Raw genomic sequence first — 18,058 nt, 5'->3', positions numbered from 1 at the left:
GGTGTCTAGTCATCCATTTTCAGTGAAAATGGATCTGTGAGGAATCCATTATTAAAGTCTGAGGCCTGTTTTGTCCAGCCAAATTGCCTGTCTAGTTTCTGTCACTAAAATTTGTTCAGGCATCAAAAATAAACATGTAAATTGAACAAGTGATAGAAATAAGCAGCACAACATATGATTAGTGAGGCATTGATGCCAATCTTTGGAATTGGCGCCCATTTTCCTCTAGTTTTATCTCCTGGAAGAAATTCTCTTTTCATCTGCTATAACATTTTATTGGTGTAATAGTGTTATTTCGCCAAAAAATCGGACACAAAATAATCAAAATGCGACTAAATTTTCATAAACTAGGCATTTTTTTCTCATCTGTATCATATACATTTCAGTAGAATACAGTAAAGTACATTAGAAAAGTAGCAAATATGTAAAGAACTGTGCCACAAATGAAGATTAGGGTGATTGGCAGATATAAAAACTAGTGTTTTCATGAGGAAATACAACAAGGATTGTTGTGGTAGACAAAGATTTAATTAGCTTGCAGCTGAAGTCTGATACCTATTATCTTCTGATCATGCTGACTATGAATAAATAACAATGCTAATTACCAATGCAGTGTTACAAATGAGAAACAAGTGAGATTAATGACCAGAGGAGAAATGACACCGTACATTAATTACAGAGCACTGTTAATGAGCGTCCCTAATGGAATTGTTTTTGCAGATTTGTTTGGTTGTTCGAAACGTCGCCTCTCAATTTCCCCTTCCGTCTTTTTCATTATTCACCTGTTTTTGTGGAGCGATGATTAATGGTGTGTGTCTTGTTTTTTTGTCTGCGCTTCCGAGCTCGCACCGTGACAAAAAATACCTCTTATGTTTGTGAATGAGACGAGCCCCCCGTTCTTTGCATTAAGGATGCAGAATAATAATAAAAAAATGTTTGCTACTTCGATAATCGATCGATCATTTACATTGTAAAACACATTTTACCATGTTTTTTTTTTTCTTTTTAACAATGGCTCCCAACAAATCTGCATAATAACATTTGTATACTTAATTCAGAGTATTATTTACAAATATTCTGCCTGTTTCAGATGTTGTGCGTCCTGCGATCTGAGTATTTCCCTAATCCATATTGAATTCAATTCAGATTAATTTTGCATCCCTAATTTGCATGTGTTCAAACACACACTAAAAACCACGGCAAAGGTGCTCAAGATGCATTAGAGGGATACTCCATCTGCATTGAAGTGTGTGTTTTAGTGCGTGTCTGACTCTCCCTGTGCAGGGGCATTCTGGGTAATGGGATTGATGCTTCACAGCCAGCAGCTCATGGCTCATTCATACGGGTGTTAGTGTTTTCCCGGGAACTGCTGCTGAAGCCTTTGCTAGCCAACATGTAATGAGAGCTAATGGACTCAGCTTATGTTTGCCTTTCATCCCTCCCCTCTTTCATTATTTCTCTCCCGCCATCCGACTCAATGCCGCAACATTCCCTCCTATCTCTTTGTCCTTGTTTGACACCATCCCGAGTCCTACTTCTTTGCCCCCCCCTCTCCCCAGGCTATATTCTGCAGTCCCGTGACCAGGACCAAGCCGGGCACAAGTTTATTTTATGCACCACCTCCCCTCTTTGTCTTCTCCTCACATGACATCTCCCTCTCTCACACGTAGCATATCTCTGTATTGTTTGTCTAGCCCAGATCTCTCTGTTCAGGCATGACAATGCAAAATACCTACCGAGCATGTGGTGTTTTCATGTCTTGTTTAATTTTGAGTCTTTTGTGTCTTTTTAGTTTTGACTTCTTGAATTGAAACTTATTTAAATTCACTGCTTTTCAGATATTAGTATCTGCTAGTGTTGCTATATATTATTGCATTGTGTTTAGTCTCCTAGTGTTGCTTCAGTCAGAAAAAAATGTAACTAAATGTCAGAATTTAAGCCCTTTAAACATATTATCCTCTTGTTTGCTTTGGCGGTACATCCGAAATCTTCAATATTAAAAAAGAAAAGCCATTGAAACTACCTGATTAACATATGTTTGTTTATCTCTATCCTATTAGTTTTTAAAAAACACATTTTTATTATTTAATACGCATAAAAACATTAAATACAATTAACATGAAGATGTAATAGGCTTACGTATAAAACCACACAACTAAAAACAAAAAATCATCTTTTGATTTTAGATCATAGTATTCAAAATGTTTTCTTTATACTGACTAGACAGTGACACAAAGACATCTTTTAAATGTATTTTTATTCTACAAGAAAACTACAAAAAAATGTTGAAAACGAACCATGGGATGTTTAAAGGTGGAATATGGACTACTGCAATATCAAAATGAGTAATAACATTTTAAGTGAAGGCAAAATATTCTACAGGTTTTATAAAATGTTTCGTATATCCTCCTAAAAAATCACACTAAGACCATCTTTTTATACTTATCAATGATAATGTAAATCCTTTTTGAGGAACGATTATTTTTTGAGATAAAGGTTCTTAACCTGTCTAGCTTACGTGGTTTGACCAATTTAGCTGAAAGATATTCATAAGATGACTTCAGCATATTTAGATCTAAATGGAGACCCAGCAAGTGTCCTTTTTTCACTTTGTGTGACCGTATGATACACATGGTGTTTCTTTCATTTTGCATCAAATGTCCCCTCTTTCATGACCTTAATGCATCATCATCACTCCAATCTGACTTCAGAGGATATTTCTGTACACATTGATATGGATGAGTTTGCCTGCAGTCGGTGTGTGTTACCCTGCTGCTGTTTATTTCATAAGGGACAGCCAGATGGTGTGAGTGTGGAAAGAAACGACAAATCTCAACTTGGCAGTATTAAACGCACAAGTCATTTCTCAGCCTTTGGTAGAAAAAGCTCTCTCTACCATTAGTTATCGTTCCCATTACCAGTGCAATTTCCCCATCATTAATATATCAGGTTTGGTGCATTTGTGTGTGTGTGAGTCATTTAGCCAATAGCTGCAAGAGTGTGGCTGTCAATGCTGAATATGCTAATAGCCTGACACCTGTTTGTATAAGAAGAGAGAAAACACTCATCTCCCCGTCAAAAACTCCTACACAACACACGAGCAGAACTGATTTTGAAGCTTTGGGGCGAGGTTGGTGAAAGGTATTGATGCGCGACGATAAAATATAAAAGATGAGGAGTGTGCCTTCCGCTAAACGAGCAAGGCGGGAGTATCAACGGCCTCTGACGTCTCCTCTCTTTTCTTTCCTTTCTCTGCAGTGATGGAGCCCATGACGGTTACGACGTCGGTGGTAGGACCAGACGAGTTCGACCGCAACGCCCCGCGGATCTGCGGCGTTTGCGGCGACAAGGCCACCGGTTTCCACTTCAACGCCATGACGTGTGAGGGTTGCAAGGGATTTTTCAGGTGGGTGCTATGTCCCTGAGAGGAGAATCATTTGTGCCTCTCTGTGTTTTCTGACGGTAACATCTGAACCACAACAGAGAATAAAGCTTGCTGAAAGAGTTTTGGATTCTGTCTCCTATAGGCGCAGCATGAAGCGTAAAGCCTCCTTCACCTGTCCATTCAATGGGACCTGCACCATCACCAAGGACAACCGACGTCACTGCCAGGCCTGCCGCCTCAAACGCTGCGTCGACATTGGCATGATGAAAGAGTGTGAGTACACCTTTCCTCACCTCAGACATTAAAACAGTGTTTTTAAATGTATTTCTAATATAGTTTCACTTTCATCTCTTGATACACTACTTGACTCAGAACTTTGGATCAGATTCACTTATCTATAGACACATATTGTTTTTTATTCCTTAAAGGGGCCATATTACCATAATTTTCATGTCCATATTTGTATTTTGTGCTTCTACTGTGACGTGCTATGTCAATGTTTATATTTTTCTCATCCTGCCTGTGCTGCTGCACCTCTTTTCACCCTCTGTCTGAAACCAGAGCCGAGGCTCTTATTGGTTAGCTGGCCAGCTCTGTTTTGGTTGGTCAACCGCTTACAGATGTCCCGCCTCTTCACATATGACGTACAATTTTGTTGCAGCACTAGCCAATGGAAGCGTGAATGTTACATAGTGATGTCAGATGTTGCCAAAGTAAACAGAGGAGTCTAATGAAGGCCTTTCAGGCCTCGGGGGGAGTGTGGGAAAGAAACTTCCTCTGGAGGGAATTTAGGGATTTTAGCCTTTGCAGACCATTGACATGCACAAAAGCCACACAGCACTTTAGGAAAGGGAAAATCCCCAAAAGCATAATAGGGCCTATTGATTAAATACATTATATTCAAGGACTCATAACCAGATGAAATAACTACATAATGCCATATAAAGTAGTGAAAATGAATTATAAGGTGGAAAGAGGTAACATCGTGTCCTCATCTTGACATTGCTTTTGATGTTATATTCATCCAGGCATCTAAAGCCTCTCAGGATCGGTGCTTTGCTTGAATCCGCAGCCATCAATGCTGGAAATACAGTTAAATCTTTGTTTTTATTTTTGTGCACTCGCCCAGACTTAACATTTTTTGCCAGTGTCATTTTTCAACTCATATAATTACACATAGAGCCAGTTGGAGGACGGCACCCTACAGTCTAATTTAATGAGCTGTTGTGTGTGGCTCACCTTAACCAACCGCAACCCCACATTTCTAACATGCCAGCGTCCAATAAAGGCAGTGAAGAAAGAAAAGAAATCAGCTGGAATCCAGCTTTATAATCAATGCATTATTCACATTGGATTCATTATATTATAAATTGTATTAGTTTTAGTCCTGTTGTTTTTGTTGCTGTTATTATTTATCAATGCTTTGTTATCATCCTTCTACAATTACATCTAACACGCATTGATTACATCTTCCTAATGTTCTTTTTTTCACTTGAGGTATAGATAAGTGTCAGTCTTCCTGCTTGTTTAACATTTAATCTAACGTTTAAAGACATTCTGGGAGAGCAGCAGCCAAATAGAATCAATGGCAGGGTGCAAATTGATCTGATTTGAAACCAGCAGACAATAATGGATATACATACATAAAGGCAGGATGTGCCATATGGCAAAGTCAGGCGTGGGATAAATTAATTAAAGGTAATCTATTTATTTCTGCCAGGTGGGGTTTCATTATTAATGTAGATGGTATTAATCAAAGTGTAGGTATTAATCTTAAGTTGATGGAAAGAGCATGGTTTTATTTTTGGAAGGCTATTTGACAAGAGTCTGCTCTTACCGTGTTGGTTATTCAGCTCCAGGATGTAATTCAAGTCAACAGGGGTTTGTGAAGGGAGAGTGAGACATCACCTCAAGCCCATGTTAACAAGAAATGATACATCTGGTCACAACTGATTCTAAGATCCCTCTTTATTCTGTAAGCAAATTATCATTATTAGTGTATACCCGCTCTGCGTCGCGCCTATTTAAATGTCAAGCATGGAGGAAGCGTCGTCTTTCAAATCAGTGTGCAAATGAATGTTAAACAAACCAGTAGGAAGTAGCACGAACAGTAGCTTATCAGTTTAACCGTGACAAGAAGTAGACGACAAGAGGAGAATGACAGAGTGGGAATGGAGGGAGGAAGGAAGGAAGGAAGGAAGGAAGCTATGGGGGTTAAAGTATTGTTCAACAATGGCTGTCTTTCTTCAAAGAGACGCACAATGGTTTGGCCCACATTTCCATTCCCAGACAGACAGTGTGTGTGAAGCAGGGATGATGCCGGGCAGGCTCCAGACCATTCACTGTATTTAAAAAGTATGTATGTAGTCACTATCACGTCACCCTTTGGCCTGTGACATACGGCTTTAAGTCACCATCTTTGTTTTAGCAGGTCAAAGTGACAAGAAAGGGTAAAGACTGCTCCAGCTCCACTGTCACAAGGACAGATACAGGAGAACATTCCAGCCTACTGCCATACCTTTATATGACAAATCCCCCCTGCCTGGCAGATAACTCTTTTCTCCATGGTTTCTCCTGGATAACTGGACTTAAACTCACACTGTACATTTTACATTTATATTCCATTTAATATTCCATTCCTTACAAATGTTATGTATATATAATATCCTGCTCTATATTTTGTTTATATTTCATGTACATTTTTATTCCGACATATATATTTTCAAATTTTGTAATGCTATTTTATTTCTATTGATATGTTTACATTTTGAATTTCTAGTCTTTTAATTTGACTGTGTACAATGCCATGTCTTTTTATGCTGCTGAAATGTAAACATTTCCCAAATTGGGATCATTAAAGTACTTATCTATTTATCTATCCATCTATCCTTCTATCCTTCTATCCATCTATCCATCTATCCATCCATCCATCTATCCATCTATCCTTCTATCCATCTGTCCATCTATACTTCTATCCATCTATCTTTCTATCCTTCTATCCTTCTATCCATCTATCCATCTATCCATCTATCCATCTATCCATCCATCCATCTATCCATCTATCCTTCTATCCATCTGTCCATCTATCCTTCTATCCATCTATCCACCTATCCACATATCCATCTATCCTTATATCCATCTGTCCATCTATACTTCTATCCATCTATCCACCTATCCATCTATCCTTCTATCCATCTATCCATCTATCCTTCTATCCATCTGTCCATCTATACTTCTATCCATCTATCCACCTATCCATCTATCCATCTATCCATCCATCCATCCATCCATCCATCCATCTATCCTTATATCCATCTGTCCATCTATACTTCTATCCATCTATCCACCTATCCATCTATCCTTCTATCCATCTATCCATCTATCCTTCTATCCATCTGTCCATCTATACTTCTATCCATCTATCCACCTATCCATCTATCCATCTATCCATCTATCTATCCATCCATCCATCCATCCATCCATCCATCCATCCATCCATCCATCCATCCATCCATCCATCCATCCATCCATCCATCCATCCATCCATCCATCCATCCACACCTATCCACCTATCCACCTATCCATCTATCCATCTATCCATCTATCCATCTGTCCATCTGTCCATCTGTCCACCTGTCCACCTATCCACCTATCCACATATCCACATATCCACATATCCACCTATCCTATCCATCTATCCATCTATCCATCTATCCACCTATCCACCTATCCACCTATCCACCTATCCATCCATCCATCCATCCATCCATCCATCCATCCATCCATCCATCCATCCATCCATCCATCCATCCATCCATCCATCCATCCATCCATCCATCCATCCATCCATCCATCCATCCATCCATCCATCCATCTATCCATCTATCCATCTATCCTTCTATCCATCCATCCATCCATCCTTCTATCCATCTATCCACCTATCCATCTATCCTTCTATCCACCTATCCTTCTATCCACCTATCCATCTAGCCTTCTATCCTTCTATCCACCTATTCATCTATCTATCCTTCTATCCATCTATCTTTTATTAAGTAAAACTTGATGTTTTGTTTTTTTCATAGACTTCTATACTCTCTGAATTGTTTTTGCAAGCAAAGCTTTATCAGCTGTTCTACTTGAGTAAATGCTCAATACTAATGCCACCGCGTATTAAAGAAAACGTTCTGCTAGAAATTGAGACCATACACTTATTAGGAAGATGTTTACGGAGGTTGTACACCTAGAGAGAAATATGATCATTGTTTAATAGACTTCTATACAATCTGAATAATTGTTGCAGCGTCGTCATTTATTATGCAATACCTGCAGACAAATAAACCCCAAAGCAGTAGCGTGATAGCCACCATTACAACAACCTTACTCTCTTCTATCATCTGTCTGTGTCGAACTCTGCCTCGACTCTAACGCAGAGATCCCACAAACAACACAAAGCACTCACTCCGACAAACCCTAAAGAACCAACTAAATAAAGAACACTCACTTTGATCTTAGAGAAACGACCCAACTACCTACAAACCTGAGGTAACACAGCTTCACTCTTCAGACCCGGAGGTTGCTGATTGGTTCAGCAAACACTGTGTCAACCACAGCTAACCACATGACACATGCAGTGAAAATATGAGCGAAGAACCAGCCGGATGAGAACGAGTTGTCAGTATAAAGCAGTCTCTTTGTTTCTCACAGCTAGTTTTCATGTCCGTGGGGTGAAGGAAACCCACTCTACTCACAGCTGCTCTGCTCTTTTGCGTCGACATTGTACGCCCATATCGTCCCCCCAAATGGAGAACTTCCAAGGCAACAGCTTTGTTAATTTTCTGTATTGCCCCTACAAAACCTGACCTTCTGCAATAACAACACAAGAATGTTGCATTAATGCCAACTGCAAGGGCAGAATCCCTCCAGGGTGGCACTGAAGAGAAAGCTGGATGATATGCTAGCAATTAGTGCTTGGCAATAAAAGATTTTGTTACATTATTGAGTCTTCTGAGGAACACAGGTATGTGTTCGCCTGCGGTCTGTAATTGGAGTGACGTGCACCGTCAAAACGCTATCATGCACTTCAAATCCACAGTCTGCCTTTGTTAAATGTTTTGTAAGGAGCAACAGGCAGCCTGAAAATAACCAGACACATACGGTATAACTTAATTTATATTCGTCTTTTGTAATTGTTTTTGCAGTGCATATCATTGGAAGAAAATGCAAGTCTATTTTAGACATGTACTGGCAATGCTGTTGGGATGTCTGCACACTCATTCATCTAGTGTCTTTGCCTTCATTTATCTGATTAGTTCTGCCCCTTATGAACTGACAGATTCCCTTTTGTCCAGAAATATGTTTTCTAAAAGCTGTTTGATAATATTCAAATAAAAGCAATCATAGAGCCTAATCAAATATGCATTCCTCGCCTTTACAGAATTTGACTCTGGATAGTTGGCCTTGTGCATTTGCCCAGTTTTATTTTCCTATTTAAAATACATTAATACAGTTTCAGTGGGTCATGGTTGATGTTCCATCCTTGCCTTATTTTAAGCCTGTGTATCCACCACGTTGTGTCTACTGTGGCTGTGTCGTTTTATCATTATCATTTATTGGTGGGATGTTGACTCATAACCAATTATAGAGTCTTGTTTCTTGAAGAGGCCCTATTCTGCTTCTTTAGGTTTTCTTGAAAAATAAACACCTTTTTTGAACATTCAAGTATGTAAATATGTCACAGTAGAGGCACAAAATACAAATATGAACCTGAAAATGAGCAAAATAGGGACCGTTTTAGAGCTGGGTCATAACAGACAAACACATGGGTGCACACTAACCAGCATGTGGAGTTAATAATGGATGCACTCATAAAGGTCACAGAACCAAAGGCAAACTCCACAAAACAAAGACAACAACATGTAAGATGCTCATATGACACACCACAAATAAAATTACAATGAAGGCTTTGTACAGATGTTTACATGTTTGTCCTATTTACTTGTTTGTGCATTTCATCAATCAGTCTCACTGTAGAACTTGGAAATTAGAATTAGAATCGGAGGATGAAACCCTCTTTATTAGTCACACACATGCACACAGCAGAGCACACAGTGAAATTTGTCCTCTGCATTTAACCCATCCTAGTACTAGGAGCAGTAGGCAGCTATTATGCAGCACCCGGGGAGCAATGGGGAGGTGGGATTGGAGGTGTCCGGTGCCTTGCTCAAGGGCACCACAGCAGGGCCCAGGATTTGAACTGACAGCTCTGACAAATGTGATAAGGGACATTTTCATTTATCCAAGAGACATTTACTTTGACACTTAATGACAGTGTCCAGCGGCTAGTTACGTATGGTAGTAAAACTTTTTTTTAAATAACATTTTCTTGACAATTCAACCAATCTTACCTGATGTAAAGTTGGCTAGACTGAATAAAACAATCCATTAGCAGCAGGATCAGGTTTCAAGAAGTACTCGTGCGTTGTTTTGATGTCATTGAATGCATCGTTGAGGACTGATTATAATTCAGATCCCCTGTTTTTTTGTGGGTAAGTGTTTGTCTGCCTTTATGCTGCCCTCTCTTTGTATTGGCAGCATCAAAACCATTCAGTTGGGACTGTGTGTTGGTGTGTGCGTCTGTGCCCTAAGTGAGCTGTGCCAGCTGAGCTCGTAGTAAACACCTCTGCTGTCATGGTTTGACAGAGGTTAGGTATATGCCAGGAAAAGATTTTCATTTCACTTGTGCGTTTGTGAGGGTATGTATTTGCATGCTTGCCTGTTTTCAGGTTTTTCCTAACAGGATTATTATCACGGAGAGTTTCTGAAATGTTTCAGCCTTTTGATGATTGAATTCCCGCCCTTGGTGTCTTTCAGTAGCAACGCTTCTCCTATGGCGCTGCCCTCCATTTGCCTTCCTTATTTAAATTCTCCTTCCTCTCTCTGCGTCTTTTGTATTCTGTCTCTTTGACAACCTTTACACCCCCTATTACCATAAGCTGAAGATGCCTTATTTATATATTTATTTATATTTGGGTTGACATGTCTAAAAGAAGTTAACCTATATGCCGAGCATACACAAAAAAGGTCAGTCTACAAAGATTTGGGTGACGTCATGATTGATATTTAATTGTTGTGTGCCTTTTAGTTTTTATGGGTTCCTGCAGATCCTTAAGAAGTCTCAAAAAACATTCATCAATCAAATTGCTATTAAAATAACTTCAATCTATAATTTAAAAGGCCATGCTTAGGCAAAAGAAGTAGGATTTGATCAAGCTATTTTTCTGATGTAACATTTCAAAAGAATATTTTTAAAGGGGCCCTGCTCATTTTCAGGTTCATATTTGTGTTGTGTGCCTCTACTGTGACATATGGACATGCTTTAATGTTCAAACATGCTTTATTTTTCTCATGCTCCCTGTGCTTTAGCAATGTGTTGGAGTGCTAGCCAACAGAAGCACAAGTGTAACAAAGGAGTCCAAAGGAGTCCAATGGAGGCGTATCAGGCAGGGAGGGAGTTGTCGTAAAGAGACTTTGAGATGTTAGCCTTTTTAGAACCTTTACATGCACAAAAAAACATATGTATCACACTAGAGGAAAGGGAAAACCCCTACACAGAATATAACCTCTTTAATAATAATAATAATACAACGTATTGAAGAAATACTCTAAAGGCAAAAATACAAAACAAAAGATACAGGGCAGACAGAATATTTATTTTGAGAAAAAGTCCCTCTTGCCTAACCAAAAATGTGGGTAAAATATGGCATTAAAAAAGTCCTAAATCTAAGTTACCTTAAGCTGTCGGATCCTCGTTTTTAATTTGAAATAAAACACAGTGAGTGTTGATTAAAAAGAGAAAACACATTCTCTACCTAATGCACCATTGCAATTCTTTTGGCAGTAACTCAACCAGCAGTGTGGTTAACTACAGCCCACATAAAAACATGTTATTCAAATTGCTAAGTAGATAAAACGCAGTGTACCCAAATGGGTTTGTATCCCACGTCTTCCTGCCACCATGCAAACTGCCATTGTGAGCTGTTGGTAGCTATGTTTGCACTCGGCATGTGTGGGTGCCCTGATGCCTGACTGACCTGAGCTCACCTCGTGGAACATCACACTCCCAGGCCAGCAGTGCAGTCATATTGGCCCTGCACCAAGTCCAGCTTGACATATATCACACCAAGTCTGAGCAGCATGCATTGTGTTTAACTGGTCGCTTGGCTGTCTAATGAGTAAACCCGCTGTGAACCTCCACTACAGTGCCTAACCTTCCATGTCAGTGTCTCTGGCATTACCAAGCGCAACCCCCCCCCCCCCCTCTCTGTTTGCCTTCCTTTTTGTATTTCTTTCTTAACCACATCACAGCATCCAATCGGTCACTTTCTAAACAGAAAACCTTCTTTTGGCAAACTGCGGTGCATTTGCCAAGCGCTGTGGGGTGGTCAACATGTTCCTTTTTGTGGTTTGTTGCTTTTTTATGTGCACTGCCGCCTTAATTATGCCATCCCGGGCTCAAACTTGGCCGGGCACTGACTGGTTCAATCACGTCCCCGCCCTTAGAATAGCTTGCTTTGACTGCCCTTGCCAAACTTTGACCAAAAACTGTGCCTATTCGCAATGGGGCTTCGTGCTGCATCCTTGGATGTCTTCACCACAAGGAGTCCTTGGAGGCTCCTGGCTAGACTTGGACATTGGAGGGCAGCCAGAGCCTAATTAATGACGGTGGTTTGAATGAGATGAAAGCCAAGCAAATCCTTTGGTTAACTTAGCAGTCATTCAGTTGCCTTTTTAAGTCCTCTGTAGCCAAACTGTTGTTGACGTTGGTGATGTCTGCGTCGCCACATTATGCGGTTATGTAACGCAGCCTCAGTTTCAATCACTGTAAATCCCCTTTAAATATAGATGTGTACGGCTTCCAGGAAAACAAACAGTATTTAGTATTAAGTTAGCATTATCTGAGCATTATTTACTTAAGTCTTTAATGTCATCACATTGGTCTCTTCAATCATCAGTAACTGAAAAGTATGTATTTATTTGGTGTATTTAATATTCATATAATCCTCTACATTGTCAAGGTAAATATTTCTTTCCATGACAAGTTTAAAGCCGGGTTCAAAATGATTGTTTTGTTTTGTTGTCATATTAGAATCAAGGGTTATTACAAATGGAATTTTAAATATCTCTCGCTATCACTCTCTAAATCAGATATATATATATATGACAAATATTGTCAACAGCCATTAAAAATAATACAGAGTAAAATGTTTAGTAAATTAGACTGCTATATACAGTATATACAAAAGCAATGTTAAGATAATGGATAGGTATGATGATTTTGCTTCAACAGATGAACACATTAAAAAAGTCCAACAAATAAAATGCAGATTAGGAGACGTTACTACAGCAGACCAGAAATGTTATCCTGCATTTAGCCTACATGAACAAGTTATCATATAAAAACGGTAAATGCCATGCCTACAAATTAGTTTGCGCTACATTTATGTGTTTGCTGTCACCTCATGGCTCCGGGCCTGTCTCTCTTTGGCAGTTCTGGTGTCTGTCTGCACAGTCGAGCGCTTCATAGGTAATCGGTCACTGTGGCAAAGAGTCAAAAGGGTAATACGAGCGGAGGCATCCAGGGGTCAGTGCATTACTCAGGCGGACGAGGAAGAAAAGGATAATTAAATACATTTACTGTTATTTTATTGGGAGTATTTTCTTTATTCTGGGCTTCTTTGTTACTTGTGTGTTAATTTTAGGGTGCCACGATATTCTGAAGAAGAAAGCCTATAAGCAATTAACTCATTCAAAATATGAAATATTTTCTGCGACCATGGTGCATCTCTTTTTGTTGAGTGTTAAAAATTTGCTCTGGGTGTATATCTGTTCAGTTGGTTGTGTGATATTTGTTCTGCACAGTTTCCTGTGTGTGTACTGGGAAGCTTGCAATCTGTTCCTGTCGTCAGCAACGTCAAACACTGATGACCTAACACTCCTTATCTGGGTTGAACAGAAACATCGTGTTCTGATATAAATGATAGAAACAAATGTACCTGAAAAGGCTACGTGAAAGTTTAGTGTGTGGATATGTTTGTCCTATTGTAATGAGCATTTATATTTTTTACATTTAGAATCTAACATCTCCATTAAAACAATGACAGTTATGTTAATGTATTTCCATTTAAACTCTTTTTTTTTTTTACATAGAAGTCTACGAATAATTGTTAAACATGAGTTGGTTTTTTTTCAGTTGTGACACCCACACATGGGACATTAGAACCGCCTGTTTTTCATCTTTATAAAAATGTCTTCAGGCACGGCTTGTTCCAGCCTTTCCTGTTTCACACCATGCATAGTCTCTCCGCACCACACATCCAGATGTTGGTCATTTAGTCCGTTGCTTAGAGGTGTGTCTAGAAGAAAAATATTGCTCTGCAGGAATGATGAGTTGGGTTAGGGTTTTGGAATTCTGCCTGAGTGTTAAAAAAAGGCCTTTCCACAACTGATGTAGAAAAAGAGCTCTAGAGATTTGATTCAGACTCAGAAGAAGGAGATTGCCAACAAGTGCCTAAATGAGACTGAAGATTTAGATCACACTAAACGTCATCAATAGTTCACCTTACAGTCTTATACCATTTTGAAGTTTTTAGTTTCTAGTATTTTCAAATTATTGTTTGTTTGAGCTTTTAAAAAAAACAAGATACAAGTTGGAAGCTAAGTAGTGGAGATTGGAGTCATTTGGATGATCAAAGGTTTGGCTTTTTTTCATTCTAGTGTTTAATTTATCTTTCAGAAATGATAAAGATTGTGTCCGTTGTTGAAGATGTTCAACAAAGTGTTAGCTCATTTTCTGCCATGATCAAAAATCCAATGTAAAAATCCCATTAGCTATTTGTTACGAGGAACCAGGGTGATGCTAGCTGACACATCCCCTAACTCAATATGCAGAAAAGCTGTTGCTAATATGTCTAAATCAGTATATTTGTATCCACTAATGGCCATAATATAACCTTTTCTGTCACTGCTTGGCAACATTTGTTCTGTCATGCACACTATATTTCCGCAGCACAGGTGCCAATGTTTTCGTTTCTCTCCTGCTCCCTTCTGTTATTTTACTAAAACCATGATTCTTACAGCTCCAGGATGAGTTGAGACTTATTGAGAACATTCTGCACTCTTACCAACAATAGCATTTAAATTTAGGCAGTGGTTGACTCTTACTGAGATGCCACTTAAAGGCCTCATAATACTCATAATAATAAACTCATAATAATCATTATTTTTCTTGGAGTGCATTGGGTTTCATATCCAGATAGATGCAAATCTGTTTTTGATCCATAATGAATAATGAGTGTTGTGAATACAAGATCATAAAGTAATGTAATTCTTTCAGACATGTGGAAGTGGCATGCAAACCCAGGAATTCCCCAACGCTTCATCTCAGCTAGTCAAAGCTAAGAGAGTGACTATAAACAGTATGTCCAATCCATTCTGCTCCACCGTTCCCCTCAGCCTGCAGTCTCCGCTCCTGCAGCATGAATAAGGCAAAAGGCACTTAAACATCCAACACCCGCCGCATCAGCCGAATGAAAAAGCAGAAGACAGCCTCTCCTGCGTGCCAAGCTCAGGAGATGTATGGTTCATGTATCCTTAGATGGAAATATTTGGAGCTTACATTACAGCTCCTTCACTTAGTTTTGAAAGCTTATTTAACTGCTGACAAGTAGAATTTTTTTTTCGTTAAAGCCACAACCCATCTTTAAAACTGAGTGTTTTTAAGGTACAACACAACCAATTCCTTTCTTCAGTGTGGGTCATAAGTAGGATTTCTACTCTAATTGGACAGCATATCGTCACAAAAATAGAGAAAATAAAATATATTTAAAGCCATTGATATACATATAATATGATAGCACACTATTGCAAGTACGGCCTTTCAAAAGGAGTTAACTCTGAAGAATTAATATTGGAATTTGATTGTGAAAAAGTATTAGAATATCCTATAAATGTATAAAAAAATCAATTAAAGAAAAGGCTATGTAATAGGTGGGAGGGACACAAAATCCTATACAACACACTCCAAAAATCTTAATTGGGACTTAAAAGAACTACAAAATAAAATAGAAACTAAAAACCCCAATACATTTTAAACAACGCACAAGACACAATGTATTACACATCGACAGGGACATCATTCAAAAATTTGTTATTTTGATCTTAATTCCGTTTCATTACTATCCACTTTCACACAGACAGAATGTCCTTTGTACAGAACATGACACGCTTACACTCCTTAAGTAACAATTTTGATCTTTCGTTTTTTTCCTCTGCTCAACTCCATTGATATGCAGATAGTGTAAGGAGAGCTACACCATGTGACACCACCTGTGTGGATCTGTGACTGTGTTTACTTTCACTGGATTAGACACAATGAGAGGACCAACCTTGTGATCCACAGGGTGTTAATAGAGTTACCTCTTGATCCAAGACTTGTTCGCAGCTGTCTTTTTTGTTTGTTTCATCAAAGCAAAGCAAATGTTGTATTGACATGATTGCGGGAATGCTTTTTTTTTTCCTTTTTTCTTTTGGCAGATTAAATGTCAGTATTTGTGAAATTGTGTGTGTTATTTTTGAACTGTTCTTAGCAACATATTCAAATATATCCTCTCTTCCATCTTCGATTGCAGTCATCCTGACAGACGAGGAGGTTCAGAGGAAAAAGGACATGATAATGAAGAGGAAAGAGGAGGAGGCAGCCCGCGAGGCGATGAGGCCACGTCTGAACGAGGAGCAGGCCCGCATCATCTCCAGTCTCGTGGAAGCTCACCACAAGACTTACGATGCCTCCTATTCCGACTTCTCCCGCTTCAGGGTGAGTCCATGGCAAAGTCTCTTCCTTTACCAAAACCACAATCACATTATCCTCAGTTCAGCCCAAACTCACTTTGCTGTTAACCATAAATATGGGTGGAGCGGGACATGATGTCATGCAACGGATGGGAAGGTTCCCTGAAGCACGGCATCGGACCATAATAATTCATGTTCTTTTAAAAAGATAATTAATAAAGAAGCAATATTTAAGTCCTGAGAACTGATCAAAGAAAACAAAACAATTTGGCAATAGGATATGGATGCCATCTGCTCTGGTTTACCACAACACCACAGACCTTGGCCTCTTGTCTTGTAGTTTGTACCCAAGCTGTAATTGGCTGAAGTTTAAACTATATAACTGCATTTACTCAATTACTTCTATCATGGCCACTGATAATTCTCAGAATTTTTTGACCGGATTCACTTTTAGTAACCACACTGTACAACCCAACATCTTTGACAGGTGTTTTGTTTGAAGTTCTAGATGATCTCACTTAGTATACATCTTGAGCTAGTCTTTTTTTATTATTTGTGTTTGGTTTCATGAGTCTTGATGTTCAAACGGATTTAGGAAAAGGCTTCGAGTGCCTTGGTAAAAAGACCCTCGTAGTAATGGAGTGCACTCTGGCACAAACTGGACTGTTTGCTAACTCAGAGTGCTGTTGAGACCTGCTTTGCATTTCATTCTGCCTGAGTGTTGAAAATGGCCTTTCCACAACTGATCCAGAAAAGAGCTCTAGAGATTCAACACTGAGTGAGTCAATTTAGAAAGCTGATAGATTGCTGCAAGAATGAGTAGTCAAACAAGGGAATGAGTTAGCATGTTTGCAACGGTTTGCTTGTGTAGAAGTTTTTGTGAGGTGCCAGAAATCAAGTACTTCCCACTCTTGGATTTTGGAGCCTGTACATTTCTAGTGAAAGCCATTTGCTAACATGCTTAAATGAGACTGCAGATTTGTTGGGGACATCAATCATCATCAAAACCTTTTAGATGTATAGATTGGTTCTTTGACTTTCCCAAAATCAGGATACAAGTTTGAATATTAGTGATGGTGACATTGAAGTCATGTGTCGTAGTTTATTAAAGGTTTAGCTTTTTTATTAATTTTCTCAAAGCAGCTCAGTCCTTGCGCAACAGAGCGTACTCTGGGCAGCAAAGTGCAACAATGAATGTTTGCATGTTACATTTTTACTATATTATTTAATAAAATATTTAGCTAGCTCACGAGCTAAATCCTGTAATGATAACCTATAGTCTACGCGTTTCTATTTATTTTTGCTATGCATATTGTTGCAGTCTACAGGCTATCATACTATCATACTCACCTCTAACATTATCGTCCTTACTGATGAGCACAGGGCGCCATGTTTCCGTTGTTATACGTATCAATAGGAAAACAGTTTTTGTCATGAATTCAAACTAGAAGATCTGTTTTATTCTCCGTGGTGAAACCTAAGATGTAATTGCAGGTGTGCTTTAGGAACTCAGTTTACGCTCACCTGTTTTATCGTTTGTCATTTTTGCTCTTTTCGCTTTTAAAAATTCTGAAGCTTGGGAACTGTATTTAATGTTTTTACTTAAAAGTTAAATCTGGAAAATGTCCAGATAAAAGACATGTGTTTTTAATTCAATTTTTTTTGCTGGCAAGTGGCTACGGTTTAAGGGTATTATTAAGTTAGTAATACATACTAAAGTGTAATCACATATGCAATGGTTATCAACAAACAAACCCAAATGTAGAAGATTTACTTTTGCTGATTTTGTGCTTACTTTTCTGTGCTCTTCTCTGATTTTTAAAACAG

General features: G+C 38.9%; 1 protein-coding gene across 2 annotated transcripts in view; it reads left to right on the top strand.

Annotated features, from left to right (window-relative positions):
* Positions 1-18,058, top strand: part of LOC134866317 (vitamin D3 receptor A) — an 80,273-nt gene that overhangs the window by 45,283 nt on the left and 16,932 nt on the right. For both annotated transcript variants that reach the window (XM_063886423.1, XM_063886431.1), the window contains 3 exons: positions 3,259-3,406; positions 3,528-3,658; positions 16,072-16,256. In XM_063886423.1, the coding sequence (XP_063742493.1) occupies positions 3,261-3,406; positions 3,528-3,658; positions 16,072-16,256 (462 nt within the window). In that variant the 5' untranslated portion in view covers positions 3,259-3,260. The remainder of the gene's footprint in view (positions 1-3,258; positions 3,407-3,527; positions 3,659-16,071; positions 16,257-18,058) is intronic.

Source organism: Eleginops maclovinus, chromosome 1 (genome assembly GCF_036324505.1).
Source record: "Eleginops maclovinus isolate JMC-PN-2008 ecotype Puerto Natales chromosome 1, JC_Emac_rtc_rv5, whole genome shotgun sequence".
Taxonomy (NCBI): domain Eukaryota; kingdom Metazoa; phylum Chordata; class Actinopteri; order Perciformes; family Eleginopidae; genus Eleginops; species Eleginops maclovinus.
The sequence above is the reverse complement of the archived record's forward strand: the minus strand, read 5'-3'. Positions and strand labels throughout refer to the sequence as shown.